At 38.6% G+C, this 22,351-nt stretch overlaps 2 protein-coding genes and 1 long non-coding RNA gene across 11 annotated transcripts; 2 read left to right on the forward strand and 1 right to left on the reverse strand.

Annotated features, from left to right (window-relative positions):
* Positions 1-2,131: 2,131 nt before the first annotated feature.
* LOC107273634 lies at positions 2,132-5,165 on the forward strand. Of its 7 annotated transcripts, XR_003061597.1 has the most exons (6): positions 2,134-2,435; positions 3,062-3,222; positions 3,360-3,722; positions 3,849-3,894; positions 3,979-4,294; positions 4,733-5,165. It is a non-coding gene; the product is annotated as an uncharacterized LOC107273634 (long non-coding RNA). The 7 variants fall into 7 exon arrangements; XR_003061596.1 differs by having other exon boundaries at positions 2,132-2,435; positions 2,570-3,222; positions 3,849-4,294; XR_003061600.1 differs by having other exon boundaries at positions 2,132-2,435; positions 2,570-3,093; positions 3,849-4,294.
* A 40-nt stretch (positions 5,166-5,205) lies between these two features.
* On the forward strand, positions 5,206-17,504 carry LOC107273652 (sodium channel protein Nach). Its single transcript, XM_015752067.2, has 17 exons — positions 5,206-6,248; positions 6,390-6,475; positions 6,546-6,819; positions 8,419-8,681; positions 9,291-9,514; positions 9,733-10,032; positions 11,135-11,313; positions 14,784-15,050; positions 15,156-15,362; positions 15,435-15,600; positions 15,684-15,847; positions 15,932-16,043; positions 16,107-16,410; positions 16,488-16,538; positions 16,642-16,813; positions 16,887-16,993; positions 17,059-17,504. Exons 8-17 carry the CDS (start codon positions 14,890-14,892, stop codon positions 17,190-17,192), a joined length of 1,578 nt encoding a protein of 525 aa, XP_015607553.1. The 5' UTR covers positions 5,206-6,248; positions 6,390-6,475; positions 6,546-6,819; positions 8,419-8,681; positions 9,291-9,514; positions 9,733-10,032; positions 11,135-11,313; positions 14,784-14,889; the 3' UTR covers positions 17,193-17,504.
* On the reverse strand, positions 16,835-21,038 carry LOC107273653 (caspase-8). 3 transcript variants are annotated; one of them, XM_025090982.1, is made up of 7 exons: positions 20,096-21,037; positions 19,694-19,971; positions 19,405-19,594; positions 19,149-19,274; positions 18,933-19,049; positions 18,603-18,761; positions 16,835-16,854 (listed from the first exon to the last, which is right to left on the reverse strand). In XM_025090982.1, exons 1-7 carry the CDS (start codon positions 20,649-20,651, stop codon positions 16,850-16,852), a joined length of 1,431 nt encoding a protein of 476 aa, XP_024946750.1. In that variant the 5' UTR covers positions 20,652-21,037; the 3' UTR covers positions 16,835-16,849. The 3 variants fall into 3 exon arrangements, with proteins under 3 accessions (XP_024946750.1, XP_024946749.1, XP_015607555.1); XM_025090981.1 differs by lacking the exon at positions 16,835-16,854 and adding an exon at positions 17,489-17,987 and having other exon boundaries at positions 20,096-21,038; XM_015752069.2 differs by lacking the exon at positions 16,835-16,854 and having other exon boundaries at positions 17,491-18,761.
* Positions 21,039-22,351: the final 1,313 nt, after the last annotated feature.

A 22,351-nucleotide genomic window follows, 5' to 3' on the forward strand; every position in this document is an offset into this window, starting at 1 on the left:
CGTTAAGACAGCATATTTCATCAGTCTAATTGGTTATGTTGGTTAAGAATGTTTCGGCGGGAAATTTAAACAGGGTACTAGGAATAACATATGAAAATTTCTTATGCTCCGACTTTATATTCTCCTTTGAGAAAAATTTTTCCAAGTGTCTATCGATCCTTGAATGCAGTTCTAACATAGGACTTCCTGGGAACACTGCAGCCAACGGCGAGGATGTCCGCGTATCACGCGAAACCGCCAATATCGACAGGACATAAATGTTTTACATGCAATAAGGCGTTCGTCCCGGGTGGACCGAACTGCCCGCAGCCCAATTTTATTGCTCGACCGCAAAGGGAACTTCAGGGTGGAATGGTAGAGAGAACTTGCTTCGGGGCGCAAGGTGTAAAAAAAAAGGTATCTGCATAATTGCATTGCACTAGGTTTACATAGGTATGTATGTAAAAGGCATTGGGCAGTACTTGCAACGAATTTGCACTTGTCATGTAATGTGGAATTTTGATAAAATTCTGTGAATAATAATTTTTTGAACACTTTCTCAGACGTTACAATCCTTTGTATTTTTACATTGGTTATGAAAATCGAGAAAATTTAATGGCAAAGTCGTAGCCGCACAAACATGCCGTAATTTAACCGTGTACGTACACTTCTAATGCTTCTACACCCACCATAGAGATATATATGCTTAATACGATTTATGGCGGTCAGTTTATTGAAATTGCCAGTCCCCGGGTTCACCATCACACGCGCTTTTCTATTTCTTGTCTTTACGTTACGCGTACGAGTACATAGGTATATTATATATACTTTATGTATATGTCACTGCCTACTGTTCGAGCCATCCTGCCCTATTCCGCAGACGGTCACTGGTCGCGCCAGTGTTGTCTCCTGCTAAATCTTTAATATTCTATTTAATATCTCAGCCCTTCGGCGAGCTGCCGGTTCCCGGGCAGCGGCGTCGCTATATAAATCAAACGAAAGATATTGGCCGTTTTTGCTGGAAAGGGACGAGAGACTTTGGGTTCGAGTGCGGGGACTATAATTGTTTTTACGGATTATAAATTTTCCTCTTTCTCCTTTTTATTTTAGACCTTTTTTTGACAAGCCAGTTGCCGCCCACTCGATAGCCAATATTTTCTCCGTAAGCGTAGACATTGCCTACGATACACAAGCAATTTTCCGTCGTGTCGTCTGTGTATAACCTAACTTAGGCTTTTGGCGTGAAAACTCTTTTCCTTTACATTAAATCGTCTATCATTGCTCGGCAGACTCTCGCATTTCAAGACGTACTGCGACGAGATAATATTTATAGGACAGGCATTTCAGAATCATGCTGTACCAACCCCTCTCACCTAAGGAACATCCCTGTGATACAGTGCCGTTCAGTCAGGAGTTCAGGGGTTAAGAAGAGATTTTGGGGTCGCGTTAATTAATACCGCGCAGCCACCCCTACACAACACTTGGCGCACGGGTACTAACTATAACTAAGCCGCCATTAATTCACATCAACGTCTTCCTATCGCTTTGGGGTGGGTGACTTGCATCCTTGTTGCCCAAAGGAGATAAGTGAATGGGTACTCGCAGGATATTCACGAACCGTAACGGTATTCACCGCTTCTCGAACTCATTATACATTTATTCCTATGCAAAGCCAATAATTTCAATTTATTATCGAGAAGAAAACAAAGCTGAATAAATTTTAAGAAATTGAATTTTTCAAATTCCCTCTACTTTATGCACTTTGCACTTACGTACACTGTTAGACTTACCGTTAGTGGCAGCTGGGCCATTACAATAATATTTTTAATAAATATTCCTGCACCATCGGACAGTCATGGATTAACCAAAATACATATATGCGCGGTAATATAAAGCTGCTATATCTTCACTTTGATTTTAATAAGAATATTACATATTCAAATAGCCCGCCTGAAATCGTAACGCTCCTATACGTAAAATGGCGAAGCTCCTTCAGCAATTTTGATACGACACAGGTCGCAGAGGTCTCGTAATCATAATCGTAACAGTAATCGTAATCGTAATTGTACGGTTTCATGTGGTAACTATAGGGTCAACCAATGGGTACGCGTTTCTCGGAAAGAAAACGTACGAGAATGTAAGAGGTTAGCTGGTTGGCTGGTTCGCGATAGCTGATGGCGATGTCCGATAACCAACCACGCTTCTCGTCACGCACGGGTCTCACGTAACTTGACGATATGGAACTCGATCCTTTAAGACGAGAGAAGGATCGCGATTGCCAGGAATCCAAGGATAATTTTCCAGGTAGAGATTGACTTACGATTCTACGGATGTGCTATTAAAATTCGCTATCACAATTAATCTCGGATGAGACTAAAATTCACCGCCAGTATTACGAGTGTCGTTGTGTCTCTGTTTACCTGCATGCAACTCAGCGAGACGCAACCATAACCGCAGTGAGTTCTAAAATACGTCTTAATACTATTTCTAACCTAAAAGTATCTGTCATACCTTTACTCATAACGTTGTTATCGAATTATCCTTTTCATGATTGACACAATAAATTCTGTAAGGACTTCTTCCTTCCTAGTACTATAAGCATCCACCCAGAGGATGTCAGCAAGATGAAGGAAAATCCTGTTGACATAATATTTCGAAATTCTCCTCGAATTCAGGGATCCTGTATGCTACTACGTGGTTGGGTAGATATTTCCCGTTGGTTAAGCCGATCATTGTCGCGGTAACAAGCAGGCTATTGACAGGTCTCGTTCACTGTAGTTGGTAACACTGTGTCCGTATATAAGAGCAGATAGTCCAATCCACGACCTAGGGACTGACCACAGTCTTACCACTCTGTGGTCGTGTTAGCACGTTACTACGGGGGCCACATACTAATGGGGCATTACCTTAACACCCTCTATCCCGACTCTCGTTCAGTTAGTTACTCCTCGGGGATGTCGAAGAAAGGCAAGAACGAAGGACAGACGATATGGGAAGAAATCCCGATCCCTTCCACCCTTCTCATTTTACCCCAACTAACCTGTACCCCGTATCTACTATCACTCTTTCTTTTAATCTCCAGGTTATCGTTAAATCAGATTTAGTCTTGTGAAAGTAAGTATTTTGATTTTTATTAACCCGGGAGTACATCGCGTGGGATGCCTGAGCCTTTCTGACTTAATGCTCTCTAAATGGAGAACAAAATCGCGTGGCCGTGTTAAGTAAAAATTTGATTTCGGACAGGTATGTAATTGCTATGAATTATGATTTTTTCTTTTCTTTTTTTTTTGGCTAAGCTGTTTCTACTTTTGGCATCTTCTCAAAATTCCTATCTGCACAGTTGAGTACTAACGATATGTAAATATTCTTTCTCACAATAGTACCCAAGAATCACTGGTCTTGGTAGAATGATAATCTGATCTAGGATTCTGGAAGGAAACAATACCAGAGACCGATTGGTGGTGACGATAGATATTCTCGAGGGAAGTGCATGCATTTCAATCGACATCTTATCAGGTAGTCGAGCGATGCTAGAGTACCGGTGGATCGTGATCAAGTGGACCTCCATGGCGAGGACAATACACGCCGTGCCCGAGAAGTGACAATACACTATCACGGCCCGTTCAAGCGTATTGCTCTTTTGTCCGAACAGCCGCCGCCATTCGGAGTTTAAGGGTGCTGCAGGGTGACATCGAATTTGACCTGGAATCCTTGCGTATAGATTGAGTTTCACAATTGTACAGGTAACTGACATGAGTCATGTGCGGAAGATTTAAAAAAAGAAATTAAAGGACCAATAATATGAAAATTATTAATTTTATTTATTGGATCCTCCTGCACTTTGATATTATTCGCCTTTTTGATTTCAGGGTTGCTGAAGGATAGCGAGTTTCTTTGCATGAGAAAATAAATATGGTAAATGAGATATACGAGCTTTTTCTCGAGCTTTATATCCTTCTTATCCTACAAGCCTACTTTCTTATAACGAAAGTGTCGTAGTTATGAGTTAGTAGATCTAAAAGGCGAATTCGACTTCCGCCATATTAAACCCGCCCCAGGCTATCGCACAACTTTAAGGCTGAGGCCTTACACGGGGTCTCTCTACCCCTCTGGATTCTCGTGTCATCCCCATATACGTGATACGTTTCTCGCGGGACAGCCCTATATGGCTAGGATGGGTACCGGTTACTGGAGGATTTACTGCCAGGAACATATTTCAAACGGGAATCGAAGACTTTGGCCATCGGCGAGAGTGCATTACGCTCTTTGCATCATGGACGAATTTTCTTGGCTTTCACAGACTTTGGAATGCTCGGTAAATTTTTTTTTTCTTTTTCATAAAATTCAATCCGCTACGTCCTTTGTGAAACCTTTTACGGTCATTAGTGTTTTCCAAAATGTTTGATTTCCAACAGGGTCCAATAGTGTCTTGGGATTAGATTCTTTCAGAGGATCATTAAAAGCACAATTGAGTAATGCACCCAAGGGAACCTTACCCTCGAACAACCCTGAATCATTGCAAGATAAATGACAAAGTCTAGAAATTCTCGAATTGCTATCCAATTGTTAGAAAAGACTCTATGAACTATAAATAATAATTCCAATAATCTGCCATTGTTACCAAAATATTTTTATATTGACTACTCTTCATACATCTATATTAGAAAGTATATGAAGAACATCGAGACTGGATATGGAAGTTAAATGAATAGAGACAGTCACGAAATTAGATGCCGATTGTCTATTGTTGCAGAACGAATCCACTAATCAGAAGTTTGCACTTCACCCCCGTTAGCTTAGCTGGGCGCTATACAGACTAGCACTTCAGCCACAGTGGTCCTACCCTCGTAAGAAGAAGCCGTGAACTCGGAACTGGCGCTAACTTGGCTCCACTAACGGGCAATCAGATCGCCTCTGTTGGGACAACAGACCATCCCTCTCATCGGGATCCCGTCCTTCTACACTCGGATGTGACCGGTTGTATAGCTTATTTATCGAAGAACTTTCACGGGGGTTAAACAGCACTAAATTTACCCAAGGGGAAGAAACTGAGATAGACAAAGGAAGAGAGAGAGAGAGAGAGAGAGAGAGAGAGAAGAAACAACGTAGCGACTTAATTGTTCGAGTTTGCTTCTGCCCTATTGATTGGTTAACGGTGATTTGTGACGTTTTATGTTCAAAATAAATCTGAGCGAAGAAACAACGTAGCGACTTAGGGATCCCGTCCTTCTACACTCGGATGTGACCGGTTGTATAGCTTATTTATCGAAGAACTTTCACGGGGGTTAAACAGCACTAAATTTACCCAAGGGGAAGAAACTGAGATAGACAAAGGAAGAGAGAGAGAGAGAGAGAGAGAGAGAGAGAAGAAACAACGTAGCGACTTAATTGTTCGAGTTTGCTTCTGCCCTATTGATTGGTTAACGGTGATTTGTGACGTTTTATGTTCAAAATAAATCTGAGCGTTTCTATTTTTTTTTTTTTTCATTACAATTCCATCCTCGTTTCATTACCATTTTATTACATATAATTATTCAATATAATTATACAATAGTGCTGGGCCAACTCCAAGACATCTGCTTGACATCTGTTCTGCAAACGTGGAACAACAGAGAATCTCCGTCGACGTGATCAAGACTATCCCATATCCTGATTCTAGTAAACCTACGCGAGTATGTCTGTTAAGGGTAGTACTGAAGGGGTGAGACAGCTGAGGGTTACATCAGGAGCCCGGCTGTCCCTAGCCTTATTGTCCCATTTACACTGGGATGTTATATCCAAAGTTCCGCTTCTTATACAGTCGCTACTACGCCCATATAGTTCGGTCAGTTCAATAAAATGGCTGCTTGTAAGAAACTCTAGAAAGGTTTTCTTCTTTTTTTCTCTTCTCTTCTCTTGCCTCTATAGGCATTTAAGATTGATTCATTAGAATTATTGCATTTTATGGTATTTATATGTCTGTACAGTGTTTCCTTATCGTTATGTACATATATCTCCACATCTGTAAACAAAGAGAATACTGTCTTACAGGGGTGAAGATAGTCAGAAAGCGTTTATCGAAAAAGAGAAAATGAACGAGACTGTTGAAGGGACAGTGGAATCGGATGAAAGAAGCAAAGGAGGACGAAATGGGCCATGTGCGATTCTTTACGGATCTAATTGAGCGCAGAGATAACAGGCCGGATTCCACTGGGTAATAATACATCTTCGCTTTGGCTTCGTTCTAATGGCCAAACTAATAGCTGCTGGTACCTTAACGTCCCTTAAAGGTATCTGTATGTATACGTATATATTCTTTGGCACTGAGCGGAACGTGATAATAAATAAAAAAAAAGCATCGCATGTTCGTAGCGGTATATTTATTTAAAGAATTATCCAACAACAAACGTACTAAAAATATCGTTACTCAGGATACTGTGAGTCACTGGTTACTTATGTGACAAGTCCAATCACTGCCGTCCAATGAGGGGTAGTTTTTTTGCATGCATCCTGGGAGGTATATAAAATATACGCAGGCCAATTGGCTGCAAGCTTAGGTACTGATCCAGATGCTGGTATTCTTCCAGAACCCCGGAGAGAGTCATTCGATAGAGTCGGCGCCCTAAATGCACGGGGTGCAGGAAAGCGACCCCCCCAAAAAAGCAGTACTGGATGGCACGGAGTTGCAGCCAAAAGAGAATCTAGAGGATTTTACCGAGAGGAAAAAAAAATCGTATTCGAATTCCTCGAGAGGGTCGAGTACTTTGGTAGATCATCCCCCGGAGTTATGTTCCCGGGGAACCATAAACAATAAGTAAACGATGGGTTATTATGTTGCAGGGAGTAAAACGACAGTCAAGGGTAAGTCTGTTGAGTGTCCACCTTGGCCGGGGGTGGCGGTAGTGCTGGTGAATGAGGTTGGCTGTATTATATACGTAATATATACACAGGTATACATTCCTGTACATATTCCTGCATGTACACCTACGGGACCCGAAGAACACGTGAAGCTCGATCGTCTCTAGATATATAAGTATTCCCGAAGGCGAGGGGCAATTTGTCCCGGTCATTTGGCGAGTCCACGGGGACTCCCTGACTGTAATCCAATCACTAGCCACACTCTCTCTCCCTTAGCTTTCTACCCGCTCTCTCTCTCTCTCTCTCTCTCTCTCCCTTTTTCTCTCAACCCCTGTCCAGCATCCATTTCTCTCAGACACTCTTTGCCTTTCCCGCCATCTCCTGGTGACCCTCCTGAACGGCATCTATCTTTCCCTGTAGCGACCACCCTTACCCCTCCGAAATCTACTACCCTTCCAAGCAACCCTTGTTCAGTCGTCATTGAGTCTATACTGCAATCCTGACCATGTGACGAGTCGCTCACCCGTTACGTTCAGCTGCACGGATTGCTGCCGGTACTCAGGGGCCATGCATATTCAGGCACTGATAAGAGCTAGATTATAACTGTCAAATAATTCTTGATTTTTAATATCAAATGATTTTATAAGTAAATGCGCTACGGTGTAGGGCAATATTTTAATTAGGGGTAGATCTACGATACTGTTGTTCATACCAGTTTATAGGGGGCAGACGATATCCAGTATTGTATTAGGGGTAGTGACTCAGATCACGTAGTTACGTTTTCCTTTTTACGGTAACGAGTCGAACTTCATATTTTCAAATACTATGCAAGAATTCTTGGTAGGATTGTGCCTGAGGGCGAGTGGCATACGTGATCCCAAGCTACAGGGGTTGCGATATGAATTGGCCTTGTTTCAAGGGTGCCCTTTACACTTCTATTTCTCGCCGTTTCCTCCTATCCTTCCTTTAAAGTTCAACCAATGTATCAATCAACCCTGGTCCAACGTGTCTTTCATGTGGTACCACGTGTTATTTTTTTCTTTCATTTTCACATGCTCGTTACACACTACGCCGATATGTGAATTTTTTTTTTTCTTTTTCCACCAAAGTGAGGATATTTTTTCGACTTAATGACAGGTCTGCCCCGCTTACTTTATGTCCATGTCCTTTTGAATGAGGAGCCAATGAAAATTTGAAAAAGTCTATCCACCCAACGTTAAAGCCCTTTTTCGTTTTCCAATCTAACAAAGCAGTCCCGCTCGATACCATCATCCGTTACGCAATCACAATGAACGTACGTATACGCGTATATGTACATGTGCATGAACGTATATAGATTCACTGGTGCGATGCCGCAATTACGTTCTCGTGATTTAGGGTACACCCGTTACAGAGCGTAGCGCAGTATGATTTACGGGCAGCTCGTGAAATTAATTTGAATTCGGTAATGTACGAATAATTCTATATAGTACCTAACTAAAGGTATAGAATTTATATGGAGCATGTAACGTATATAAATAGATCGGTCGCGTGGGCAATGCTTGATTATAAAAAAAAGAGGATACGTTTGAAGAAAATATTGAATTCGCATATATCCTGAAGGAAGGAGCCCGTCTGCAGAGATACGATAATCCCGTTACAAGGAGGATGCTGCTGGTCCACTCGAAGGAGTTTCGGCGGTCATCATCAAACGAAGAAAACATTTCCAATCGAAGCGGCACGAAGATTAATTTCAATTTCAAACGCACCAAGACGCGGACACGCTTCGCCGATCACGAATGCCTCTAAAATTGAACGGATTCAGGATGCTGTGATCCTCCTTAGAGCAGAATCACTTTACTACATAAATCACTCTCTATGGAACGGTATGGATACTGATTCAGTTTTCTAACGAGATATATTTCAGAGACTGCGTATGATTTGAGCTTGGATCATCCTTGGATGTTTAGAATTTCCTTTTCAAATTTTCTTCAATTTGATTGCACGTTAAGATATAGTTGTGATATCGATTTATATGGTATTTTTGAAATAAATATTTTGGGTCGATATGACTACCTAACCAGTGGTAAAACGGTCTGCTTCGTAGTGATTTATCACAGCGCGAAGCATCCACCAGAAATATCTGATACCGTTAATGAATTTCTGCCTGCTCGGTATCCGCAAGGAAATATATAGAGAGAACGAACAGGATTTACTCCCTTGGATGCAGGACGAATGTGAAAATATCGAACAGTGGTCCTTTATTATTTCTTACAGGAACTGATAGAAAATGACCTTTTTAATATTTGATTTTTGATAACCGTTATCGTACCGTTCAAATTTTTTTACGGTATAAGTAGTCAATTTTAATATTAAAAAAAAAAAATAATACATGGTTCAAAGTACTGATTCGATTATTTATATTAAATGCTATAGTTGCTATGGGTAAAACAGTGTATTCAACCTCCATTAAATTATGCGTGATTTAATTTCAGATTTTTATACAGATACGTGTCACGTATTGCACCCGACACAAAGAACCTACCCAACAGAGTTCAATAAGACTCTACCGCCCATGAGACAAATGGCACGTGGCCCGCATGGGACAGAAATCGAAGAATATTCAGCACCGAATTCGCAAGAAATTAGGCGTGAAATGCGCCATGTGCTTCGAATATTTCTGCCTCCGATTCCAGCCGCACGTTTAGACAATTCTTGGGTGAGCAGATAGTATAGATATTTCGTACAAGACGTTCACGCAGACTCAAGATCTTTTCTCTGTAAAAGAAATTCCAATATATTCAACAGTGCAACTAGTTAGGGTTACACGTAAAATTACACGTTACAGTTACACGTAAAATTTTTGTATAGCTTAAAATAAGACTGAAAATTTTATCTTTTGCATCTCAAACATATATCCCACTTTACATTATTTAGTGCTACCGGAAACCCGCTTCACCATCTCACGTAAATCGCTTCCTGGTCAAGCGTTTGATCTATATTCTTACATACGTGCATCTATCCCTATGCAAACTCGGAGAACTGATCTTCCCACGGGTTGAGACTATAAAGTGGATTGATGCCAGACAGAAAGTAACAAGAAGGCAGTATCGTGCGTCTAACCTGGCTGTGAAAAGAGTGTCAATCTCAATAAACTGGACTATACGATCGAGACGTGTGTAAGCGAGGAATACACTGACGTAGTTACAACTGCAGGAGGCAATGCCGACGAAGAAGGTACTATTTGTATTCCATGGACAGAACCAATTCTTAGAACCTTCTGTAAAAGAAAGTCAAGAATCCACCTTCGGTCTGAAGCATTCGAAACGTAGATTTTCAAAGAAGTCAGAGGTTTCGTTTCTTCGAATGAACAAAGAACTTTTCAAATTACATTTGTACATTACATCTGTAACAGTATTCACATACATTGTCCCGCAAGAATGAATAACAGTATATAAAACTAGAACTAGGGAGCTAGAATGTTACTAGCAGAAACGATAATACCGAATGATGCTTTGGGTCCAGCAAAAGATTTAAATAATCATATATATCGGGTCAAGTAATAAATCCCTCGTGTCCAACCAGCCCTCCTTGCACCACGACCCTAACTACTGCCATCTATAGCAATGGGGTGGATCGGTGATATATGTCTTCCCTATAACAACCAGAATCAAAACATCGAACTCTCCTTCGTAGCTAGAGGGATGTTTGTCCTCTGACCATCCAACAGTCTAGATATACTAACTACATTACGGCTAACTAGATAACAGAAAGAGCGGATAAGGATGAATATTTTTGAAAAATTTTCATCATTCAAAGTAAAACAAAGTTCGATCGTTTCTCTAAAATTGTGGAATATAAAAAAAATAAATTTTGATAATTTAACGTACAAAAGCTAAATTTTGGGTCACGATGTCCATAAGTAAGGTCCTGGGCATATTATTATAATTGGAGGGGAGTCAACGTGCTGTATCTGGTCAGGAACGTACTGCTGGTTTACAGGAGATTACAGTAGGGTCGACGGTGGACACTTGACCGGTATTATAGATGTAATATCGTAAACAAGATCCCTCTCAGCTGAACACCAGCCGTTGTCCAGAGACTATATAACGTGTACGTTGATATCTGTACAAGTCATGGACTCGTCCAACGCCCTATGGCATATTCTCCCCTTTCTGCTATCTCTGTCACTCACTCTATATATCCATCCCTCTCACACTCTTAGCAGACCGTCCTCCCTTTTGCGAATCCCTATCTACCGCTACCTCTTGCTCCCGTTCTCCCCAGCCCCCTTTACAAGCGTTAGTGGTGTTTACTATTGAATATTCATTCTTCGCAGCGGCCGCCATTGTCTGTCCTGGGACCACGGAGCCCACGAAAAGTCCACACATTAACAAGTCGCGCTTGACCATACGTTCACCGTACCTCCAATGTTCCCTCTCGCCTTTTGTATTCCGGTACAACGTAGCACTGAGTTCGCGTAAAATACGAGAAAACTTATTTGTCGTATAAAATTTGGTAAGGATACTTGGAATCTTGAAAATTTTTTATCCGCATGTTATATTTTCTATTTTTCTTTAATTTTCGCGTCATTCGTCATTTATTTTCGGAATATGATATAACGAGGGAATATATTCGAACGACGAGAAAAGGTATAGTCTGGTAGGAGAGGAATCGAGAAAGTGCAGAAAAAGAGTCGGTCGGGACGAGTAACGCGAACCACTCCCATACCAAAGTTTTCCCCTGCACAATAAATACGAACGCACAACTGTACTATCGCAGGGACAATAAAAATAGATTTCCCGTACGTTGCCGGTTACCCGCCGCAAGTTACGATTAAAAGATCGAGCCTGAGGCCCGCCCAGGCCGTGTCTCGAATTCCCAGGACCTATAGAGAAACCTATAAGATCCTAGGGGACGAATGCGTCTACTTTTCGCTGCCGTACGTGGAAGCGAAACCAATTGGAACCAGCAAATATTGCCGCTAAGCTATGGACGTCCTATGTTTACCGTATGAATTCCTTAAATACAGTACGATCTAAGGCTCGAAACTCGGAATCTTCAGGGTCCTCGCAACGTAAACGAGAGAACATCTTCACTCGTCGAATGCTACTTCTTTGTATTATATTTATTGGATAAACAAAAAGTCTAAACTCAAATGCATATTCTAGGAATTTCAAGGAACGAGTCCACTTCTTATTCCATTTGTACATACGACCGGAGATTAGGTATACTCCGACGATAAAACCTCCTTTGCGTGGATTAGTTCGCTCAATCAGGAAATATACTCGGAGCCCCCATAAAAGCTCCCCACGTGCAAGCCCCTATAGTATATGTGGCCTTATATACTATTCTTATATACACTTCATCCTTCCTATTGAGAAGCTCTGGTATACATAAGAGAATAGATACTCATACGTGAATATATATAGATAAATTCTGATAGGATTATTTTGCTATCTGAAAAAAAAATCAAATTTCTCGAGGATTTGTACCGTTACTCCATTTATACAGTATACGGAATCCATACGGATTTCAAAATTGACTTTCAAGTATATTGATAATATCATTATGTCGTTTCACTCGTAAATTTAAAATCCCAGTATAATTGCGTGCAGACGGAAGTCACGCATGGCCCGTCCCAATTATTGTATGGTTATAGAGTAGAATCTATAGCTAAGGGTGACGAAACAAACCCCCGTGTCAATTTAACCGGCAAGGGATGTTGGTCGTTTTACGTATGTATATAGTACATAGGGTCAGGATTCGATGTCTTTTTCTTAGGGAGAGAGGTATTTTAAAGTCCGTAGAGTCAATGTGCCGCGAAATGCAACCCCTATCCTGACCTCACCCCATAATACAGATACGATATAGATGGGTACAAATCCCCGGAAACTTCATATCTATAACCTCTTCTTCTCATCCCTCCAGCCTGGTATATCCATACGGCACGAGCGGGTAGTTTTAAACAATTCGCCGATGAGCCACCCTCTTCCTGCAAGGGCGAGAGTATATTGCCAGCAGGGATATCGCCTTACGATATGAAGGATTTCTTACTTTATACTTTATGGCTACAGAAGAGGAGGGTCGATGAAACGATCCATAGGATGAGAATGGGAATGGGATCCCAGCACAACCCTTGGCACGTACTTAATTGTTTTAACGAGTAATCCCACCCCCACTTCTGACTGGATTTTCTCACTGATGGAACTCCAATGGAAAGTCCTGGATCGTCAGTGAAATTCACCAATCGGAGTTAATCAAAGTTGACAGGATAACACGGACGCGATTTTACTAACGAGGGTGTACTCTGAATGGACACCAAGTAGTAGGAGTCAATTCGATAGCAGTTAACAAATTGTTGGGGCTAAATGGAAGGGGTTTGGGGTTTGCGGTTTCCATGAGGGGTTGACAGAGGGAACGTATAATACATTGTTACCCCATCTACCAGCTTCCCTTTCCCTTCCACGTAATTCTCCCCGTGACGCTGGCTGGTGCGAGACGGGGGTGAATTACCTCATAATTAAAATTATCCTATTATACCAGAGACGTGCAGCCCTCGGTACCAATACGATGCAGAATAATTTATTCAAATCTCTTCAAACGACTCGAAGACTTACCTATCCACCCCTCTGAATCGAGAGGGTAATAGCAATAAATTTTTCTTTCTCGCGCGATTCCAAAAATGCTATCAGCGACAACAGCAAAGTTACTATCTTTAAGAATGAAAAAAATCTGATCAACTCGTATTTCTGGGTAATAACTTCGATCTACACGGATAACCTATTTTTTAAATATTTACATTAGGCAATGAATTACGTACTTTTTCAGTTTCACACACTGCCGGTATAATGTGAGGGTAATACGAGGGTTGTTCCCTGTCACCCCCCATATTCTCTTTGCGCACGCAACTTTCGTTACACAGAAAGGGGACGAGAGTTTTAAAGAGGCGAACGGAGCGCAGTGACCAGCAGCGCCACGAAGTATTTCAAACTAGTAGTAAAAATTATACGCCATTTAAAAAAGGGACACACCCCAGAGCTTATTGAACAGAGTAAAGCCTGACGTACCCTCTGAAAATAATTATGGGATAGAATTTAAAAAAGTCTGTGATAATTCCAAAAATGACTTATCAAGTATTCGTTCAAGGTGTTTGTTTAATAAGAATTTTTTATTAAAAATGTTAGGAATGCAAATTTTTTTAATTATCTACTACATTATAGATATCCCGTAAATTCATAACGTTACGTGTGACGAATTTAAAATTAAAGTATTATACGGTATAGGAGCCTCTCGATTGTTTCTCACTAGATGACACTCGATCCAATAGGGCGCGAATATTGGAACAGGATATGCGACGAGTATATACTCGAGCTCAACTTGGTCGGCCGAGTGACTCGGTTGTTCGGATATTAAACTTTGAAGATGCCGCTCCTCGCGGTACTGACTCAGCAAGTGTCATTAATAACTTCGAGGAGATAGATAAAGTGCTAAACACCGCGAGCCGTGTGCTCGAGCACACGTCATTACCCTGACTATCGCTCGTCTCGATAAAGGGCTGCTATAATATCCAGCATCCAGCTAATTCATGACAACTTTTATTTTCATAATGCAATGAAAAGGACTTTTTAAAAGATACATTTACATTTGATCGACTGAATCAATAATATCAAAGTTGAATTTTGGAGAAGTAATTTAACGAGGACCTATATTTTATTACTTAATATTATACTTATTCGTTACATAGAGAATTACCGATGTTAATGGACAATGAGAAAGAGAGAGAGAGAGAGAGAGAGAGGAAGAGATTATAGTTTTTAATCTATTTATGTTGCTTGCATGTTTCTAGTTTATTAATGTGTAATATTGCTACTGACGGGAAGGTCGGTTGAATATTTAATGATATTTCATATTTACTGGCACGACATCCGTTCAAATTGCGTACGTCAACCAGTTACAGCTCTAGTGACTCTACGACTGTATTCCAGGCTGCTACGCACTGTGTTAAGGCGTTAAGGGACAATTGATTGTCTCTTAGGATCATAAGTGTATAATATATAATAACTGAAGTATATAGTTGATCGGTAACAGAGTATGTACAAATCTAAACGTACACGATACGGTGGGCATACGGTTAAGTACCAGAAGAAGAATTGGATGAAAATTTGGAAAAATCAAGCGAAAGAATTTTGTCTGGCTACTGGAATTCATGGATACAAATACATAGCTCAGGATCATAGATCAAAAATCGAAAGGTTCATATACTTTGTGTTACCTTTTTAAATTAAAGATACTATTTAAATATATCTTGATTTTTAATTTTTTTGTGAAGTATGATAAAGTGGTAAAATTTGTTTTAGAATTTTATGGGGCATTGTGGTACTGGCACTCCTAATATGTGCGTTGATACTGATGAAAATGACTTGGGATTATTATTCAGAACATTCGACTCTCACTGTCCTCGAATCCACTCACTATGGAATTTGGAATTATCCATTTCCCGCTGTGACTGTATGTAACATTAATCGCGTGTCGCGTTCGCTAGCTACGAGGTTTATCGAAACACTGTAAGTAAGCCGAACGAAGTGAACTTTTATTCGCGTCAGCATTCTAACGCATAACCCTGATTTCGATTAAAGAAACGCACTGGACAACAATACGATAGATATCGATGTCAACGACATGAGGCTCTTAAACGAGTTATTAGATCCAGGCGTTTTTGGTTATGACGTCACGAAAAATTTATCGCGATTACAAGATTATTTTGATATGAATAACTTCAGTATTATCGAAGTACTGTCTAAGGTATGATAATAAAAATTTTTTAATGTTGTAATAATAATTATAGGTGAAATTATCGAGAAATAATACATAACAAATTTGTAAAGGTTACGCCAAGATGTGATCGTTTGTTATCAAAATGCGCTTGGAACAGCGAATTCAAAGATTGTGATACGATGTTCCAGCCAGCTCGTTCTCGCGATGGATTTTGTTGCAGCTTCAATTATGTTAACCAAAAATCTATAGATTCTACAAAGCCTCGGAATAAGATGTACGTCAATTTGATGAGCGGGGTATCATAAACTTAAATGTAAATATTCATGACGTTATATCATATCGAAATTTATTATTAAAGTTTTAGATCTGACCGAGTAACCGGTTGTGGCTATCAGACAGGATTGACAATTATGGTAAATCCTGAACCCGAGGACTATTTTGCAGCTATCATAAGCTCTTATGGTGTAAAAGTAATTTCATTATAACTGATCGATAGTTTAGTTCTATTTACTTTTTTATTCTCATTTTATTAGGTTATGATACACCATCCCTTAGACTATCCAGATTACAATGCTGAAAGTAAATTTGTGGGCGTCGGTCTTCAAACTTTCTTGAACATCGCTCCACAAGAGACGTACTCGACTGAGGGAGTGAAAGAGTTTTCCATATCCGCAAGAAATTGTCTCCTTCCGAATGAACGTGAAAGAGAAGAAGGCGTACTGCCATACCGAAATCTCAGTGCACTTAAACCATCTTATATAAATTGTCTGATAGAATGTCGCGCCACGATAATTCGAGAAAAGTGCGGCTGCATTCCATACTATTACAAGCAGAATGGTCGGTAATGATGTAAATAATTAAACTATGCGTAGCTTAACACATGATTTTATTATGACTACAATCTCTTGTTCCAGTTACGAAGGTATGTGATTTGAAGGATGTCAAATGTTTAAAAGGGAACAAGTGTAAGCATTATTTTGTGATTAAATAAGATATTAATCGTATTTTGCAAAATATGGTTAAAATCTTTAAAAATGGATATAACGTATTCATTATGTTTTATTACAGATTTGTATCAAACTTTGTGGCCTGGCATAAATGTATTAGATCCTACGTTTATACCAGATGAAGATACAACTCCTTGTAGCTGTATGCCTGATTGTGAGTATTATGTTTATCCAACGGAAAGCTCACAGGGTGTTATCGACCGAAGTAACTTTTCTCCTAACAGTGCCTTTTTGTAAGTATTTATAAGATGTATTTAACAGAAAAATCTTCATCCTGGCATAAATAAAACCATATATTTTTTACAGCACAAACTCAACATCTTCGAATCTAAGTGTAATACATATATTCTTTGGTGATTTGGTATCGATCCGTTATCGCCGTGACGCGTATCACAATTGGCATAATCTCTTTGGTGAGTTTTTTACGACAAATTTTATTTAAGAATTAACGGGGTAATATGAATCTTATAAATTTCAGCTTCGTTTGGAGGACTGCTAGGTCTTTTTGCAGGATTTAGTTTTATGTCTGTTTTTGAATTTATATATTTCTTTGTGATTCGAGTTGTTGCGGGTGTCAATAGAAACAGAAAAAAAGATAATTTCACGTTATAATCTTATATTTTCAGGAAGATATAGTATCATAAACGACACTGGTATAAAACATAGATATGTGATTTAGTTTATTTATTCACTAAATTTACGGAACCCGTCACCTTGACGGATTTCAAATTTTATGTTTAACCCTTATACTCCACACTGATACAAATTGCGAATTTGCAGCCAGTGTAGAATTTATGCGTTAAAGTTATCGAAATTACACATATAATTTTTTAGCAATTACGTTGACTTCAATAATCAATGTCCGTAAATCTAATTTTAGACCGGCACAAAAGATATACACATAAATATATTAATAATATTGTCTTTATTGTCAAGATGATCCTGGCAAAGGGAGACCATCAGCTACACATCCCATACAGCATAAAACATTTAACTTCTGACGGATACATTTATTTTCGCGCGCGGACAGACGGGTACATTGCGCACTAAGTGCACAGTAGCTTTTTTTAAACTTGCAACAATGTGCGCGCTTTTTGGTTATCTTCAACGGTTGCTTAAAAGTAAATTTCATTAAATTCGTCTCACATTTATAACGCAATGAACATGTTGGTAAGAACAAATTAATTCATTCGAATTTATTGAGCTAGAAAATTTTATATTCATTTCGGATTGAATTAACAAATAAGATTTCTGCACTGAAGAGTTTGGAATTTCATTTTTATTGGATATTATCCTCAGTTTGACTTCTTTCCATACTTCTATCCAGGTGATATCCAATATTGTTTTACGATAATTGGAAAATTGTTGAAAGAATGACAGTTTCTCATCATTGGAAGTTTGGGAATACTGAAAACGAATTATAATGTAAATTTCAATCAGCTTACAATTACGTAAAGTGGACAGTCTCAAGAATGAAACCGCAACTGTCGTACACTGTATCATGAGTCTTATTTACACTTGGAGTTAGGACTAAACTTAGACAGAACGTGTCTTACGCGCATGCAAAAATTGAGTATGAAACTTTGACAGTTCAGCACAAGTCAGGCATGAGAGAATTTATTTTAGCACCTGGTTTTACCTGAACCTCATACCGCACGAAATTCGGGTTGGGTACTTGATGCCCAGTACACTCATCAAGAATTAAATACGTGTTAGAAACATTGCTGAAACATATAAATTTGCTTGTTACGTTTCAGCAATGTTTCTAAAACGTATTTGAATGTTTTGTGCTGTAAGGGATGAAACTGCTATGCATTCAGACAACCCTTCTGCGAGATATTTGCGATAATCAATAACAAAATTAATTATTGAAAAAATATATCTTTCTTTGAAGTTTAATAAAAAGGATTTTGAAATGAAACAGGCTTGATTATAATTAGTTTAAAAATAGCACATTTTCAGTACTTATTTACAATACTGGTTTACTACCAGATATAGAAAATGCAAAATCCGAATATAAACGTGATGTATTCTGCGGTATTTGCGTTGTCTCCACGCCGTTGACTATGCCACGCATTTCGCTCAACTTGTTTGTGGTTTTCATTGCGCAATTACAGAAAGTCTCATTGCTTTCTGCACCCTCAATTAATGTATCACATAATACCTGAATAAACCAGGATCCTGTTTAAAAAAGTTATATATTAATTAAAGTAAGTGAAGAACTAATTTCCAGATAAGAAAAGTGCCATTCATTATGCATAAGCCTACTGAATTTCCAATGTACAAGATGCATGTAATGTATGCTTAGAATAAATCTAAACTCATATAAGGATAAATTTCAATATAACTGACCTTTCTGTTTGTCTCTTACGGAAACAAATCCGGGCATAGTAGAGGTGAATAGAAAAAATTCACCATAAACCACTACATTTTCAGGGCCATCCGTCGTTAAAGTATCCTTTACACGGCCTACATATAAAATACATGTATTTTTATTTGTAAATGTCACATATTGTAATTATTATACTTGCTAATACACTACAGAATAAAACTCTTCTTTTATTTTACCTATTGTTTTTCCCTGGCATGCTTGAACGATCAAAATTTTTTTAATATATTTTAATTTTTCACAACACAGTGTCATTTCTAATTCCTTTAATGTTAATATTTTACCATTTGTTGTAACTATGGCTCCTGCAACAAATCATATTTCAACATATATAATAATTATAAATCGTGTAAAAAATAAGATAACGCAGATACATAATGTCAGAGTGATTTGACAATATTCTACTGCGTAGAATTAAAAATTGTATATGATCACCTTCTACCCCATGGCTTAATATGCACACAATGACACAAGACTCATCAGTTATATTATTCGTAATGTTTTGTAGTCTTTGAATAATTGTCTTTTCTGATAAATCGTTAAACACCAGAACTTGGAAGCCAAAAAGCATAAAGGTTTCTTTTAATCTCTTCTCATCATGGATAGAACTTAAACGAGTTTCGTACTGTGAATGAATTATGGTAGTAACAAATTATATTATGATACCACAAATATAAAATTGACATTAATCAAGTTGCAATACATTGCTCGATAAAAACTGTACCTGTGTATTTGGAAAATGAATCTCATTAATTATCACACATATTCCTTTCTTAATTATGTTAACAGCAGTTGTTTCAGTTGTTTGAATAATATTTGTATCAGCAGTCTTTTTCACCTTATTCTCAGACAGATCAAATACCTTACATAAAGCATTATCATAACATGATGCTTCACCTGTATCTGATATATTCAATTTATCTATTTCTTCATACAGTGAAAGATTCATTGTTGGAAGTCTCTTTAAATGTTTTTTCAAGTTTTGTACATTACCTGTACCATCTGCAAAAGTCATTTGAATAGTTACGTTTAAAAGCAATTTTAAATCATTTTTCAATTTGATTATGTATTATACATGCTAATTGCCATTGTCATTTAAATGTAAAAACAAAAAGCTCTAAAATACCTGAGGATATGGAAATATATCCACTTTTAGCCCAATATAATATATGGACCTCAAGCAATTGCATGTCTTTTAATTCATCTGTCATATGAATACCATCTTCTTTCATATATCTGAGTAACAATTCTGTTTGTTTCTCATTAAGATATTCGCATAGAATAAATAAAAGTTTTATCAACTTATTTATACGATGAGTATAATATTCTATATCTGGTGAAAAATACTTTTCCAATTCAGCATAGGAATATCCAAGTCTTTCAATAATATGTTTTGTTTTAATGATGCATAGGGCTTCTAACAGTTTAATTGACCACCCCTTAGACAATGTTTCTATAAATTCACACAAATAATATTTGCCAGAATTTATATCATTACAAATCTTGCAAGCAGTTGTATATGCCTCAGCCATATCTTCAGCAAGTAGGAATGTCAATGAAACTTTTTCATACATTTCCAGATCATTTTCCATATGTTTTAACATATCTTTGTCAATATTTTTCAGTTTGATTCTTAAGAGATTATCAACTTGGGCGTCAGTTGTTAAATTCATAGCACACATATTATATACTGATATTATATTATGAAGCAAATAACAAAACAATAAGTCACTTTCTGCTTAAAGACAAGAATTAACAACCAATGTTTTATGAGAATGATTTAACCATTAAGACAGAATTACACAGTATATATTTTAGAGTTAGATGTGAGAATGTATTTCAATTATAGAGATCCATTTATTTAATTATCACTCGATTTTTTAGTTCTGCATTAGCCATTTTACTGGGACCGTCAATGTGATCAAAATGCATTAGCACTAAAAACATCTAATTGTTGATGAAAATTGACAACATTAATGAACTTTCTTCCTTCCTTCCTTCCTTCCTTTCTTTATGGCTGTATCCCCAATGGGGGACATGTGCCAGTAACTGGTCCTAATAATCAAGGTTGGAAGTTCGACACTAGATGGCGATGTACCTTGCGAGACGGGCCTTATTCAACTCAGTGTGAGGGGCCTACAAAGTTTATACACCGAATCCGAACAGTGTTGGGCGAAATTCGTATAAATACTCACTTAAGTTTTCATATGAAAACCCATTGGTGAATGCCGCTGGAAGCTGAGCGCGAACCTCCAACCTTTCGGTCGTGAATCCGCTACCCTATCCACTGGGCTACGGCCGCCCCCTCATTAATGAACTTCTGATAATTATGTAAAAATGCTTGCACAAACGAAACTCTTATATAGAGCCGTCAATGGGTGGTTTCTAGCAGAGATGAGTGGGGAGAGGCACAACGCTACGATTAAAGCATGGCGCTAAATCGTAGCGGCGAGTCCGGGAATAGAATTTTGTGATCATCGCCTCCGTCGATAATGCTATATCCCGTCGTAGCCGAGCTGAATGTGATCACGAACGGGTAGCCTGGCGGGCAGAGTCCTCCGCTACTTATCGCTGGTTCCCAAAGCAATACTTAGAATAAGACAACTCATCGGATATAGCCTAAATACTTTTTTTCTTTGCAATCCTAAATTCGATCGCACAGTGTAAGCTCGGTAAGTTTAATATGACAAAAGCCAGCAACTTATGTCTGCCTGCACTGAAGCGTATGTTGCCACAAGCATATTTAATACATATTTTACCGATGTTGCGTAGCAGAACGATTGTTGAAACCTATCAGGAACTGTAGAACTAATCGAGAACTATTGAAAAAGCCTATTGTTGAATAATTTTTAAGAGATTTTAAAAAAGTGCGATGCTGGAGCTGACATCCGTGTAGCACCTCCATTTTTGTAATGTTAATATAATATGTATTATATGTATTAATATAATATAATATATATAAATATGTATTTTAATAGAGAGTCCACAGTGTTCTTCTCTCGTCAGCGCGCTATAAACGCGGAATTGGCAAAATCCAGAAGACTCGCGTGGACGAGGAAAAATTATTTAGTACACAGCGGAATCTGTGGTTGATCACTCGGAGCGCTGTAAACGCGGAATTGGCAAAATCCAGAAGACTCGCGTGGACGAGGACAAATTATTTAGTACGCAGCGGAATCTGCGGTTGATCACTCGGAAACCAGTATAGCTGGAAATATAGTCAGACACTACCGCGCAACATGGAAACACTTTCCGAATGCATCACCAAAATCTCACACAAATATAAGTCAGATCTATGCTATACGTCCGGTATTAGCTGAGTATAGCAAATTTATGGCTTTCAGCATGGCCGCTTACATAAATGTTTATGGTGAGTAGAAAA

This window comes from Cephus cinctus, unplaced genomic scaffold (assembly GCF_000341935.2).
Source record: "Cephus cinctus unplaced genomic scaffold, Ccin1 Ccin1_scaffold1765, whole genome shotgun sequence".
NCBI classification, from domain to species: Eukaryota; Metazoa; Arthropoda; class Insecta; order Hymenoptera; family Cephidae; genus Cephus; species Cephus cinctus.

Bases quoted from the DNA above. Each gene is read 5' to 3' on its own strand.
- LOC107273652 (XM_015752067.2), top strand. From the start codon at position 14,890: ATGTACAAATCTAAACGTACACGATACGGTGGGCATACGGTTAAGTAC. The intron at 15,848-15,931 runs GTACGTCAATTT...TTATTATTAAAG, and splicing joins ACAAAGCCTCGGAATAAGAT to TTTTAGATCTGACCGAGTAA. The intron at 16,994-17,058 runs GTGAGTTTTTTA...TATAAATTTCAG, and splicing joins CAATTGGCATAATCTCTTTG to CTTCGTTTGGAGGACTGCTA.
- LOC107273653 (XM_015752069.2), bottom strand. From the start codon at position 20,651: ATGTGTGCTATGAATTTAACAACTGACGCCCAAGTTGATAATCTCTTA. The intron at 19,595-19,693 runs GTACAGTTTTTA...ATTCATTCACAG, and splicing joins TTCATTTTCCAAATACACAG to TACGAAACTCGTTTAAGTTC. The intron at 18,762-18,932 runs GTCAGTTATATT...TTTTTTAAACAG, and splicing joins CGTAAGAGACAAACAGAAAG to GATCCTGGTTTATTCAGGTA.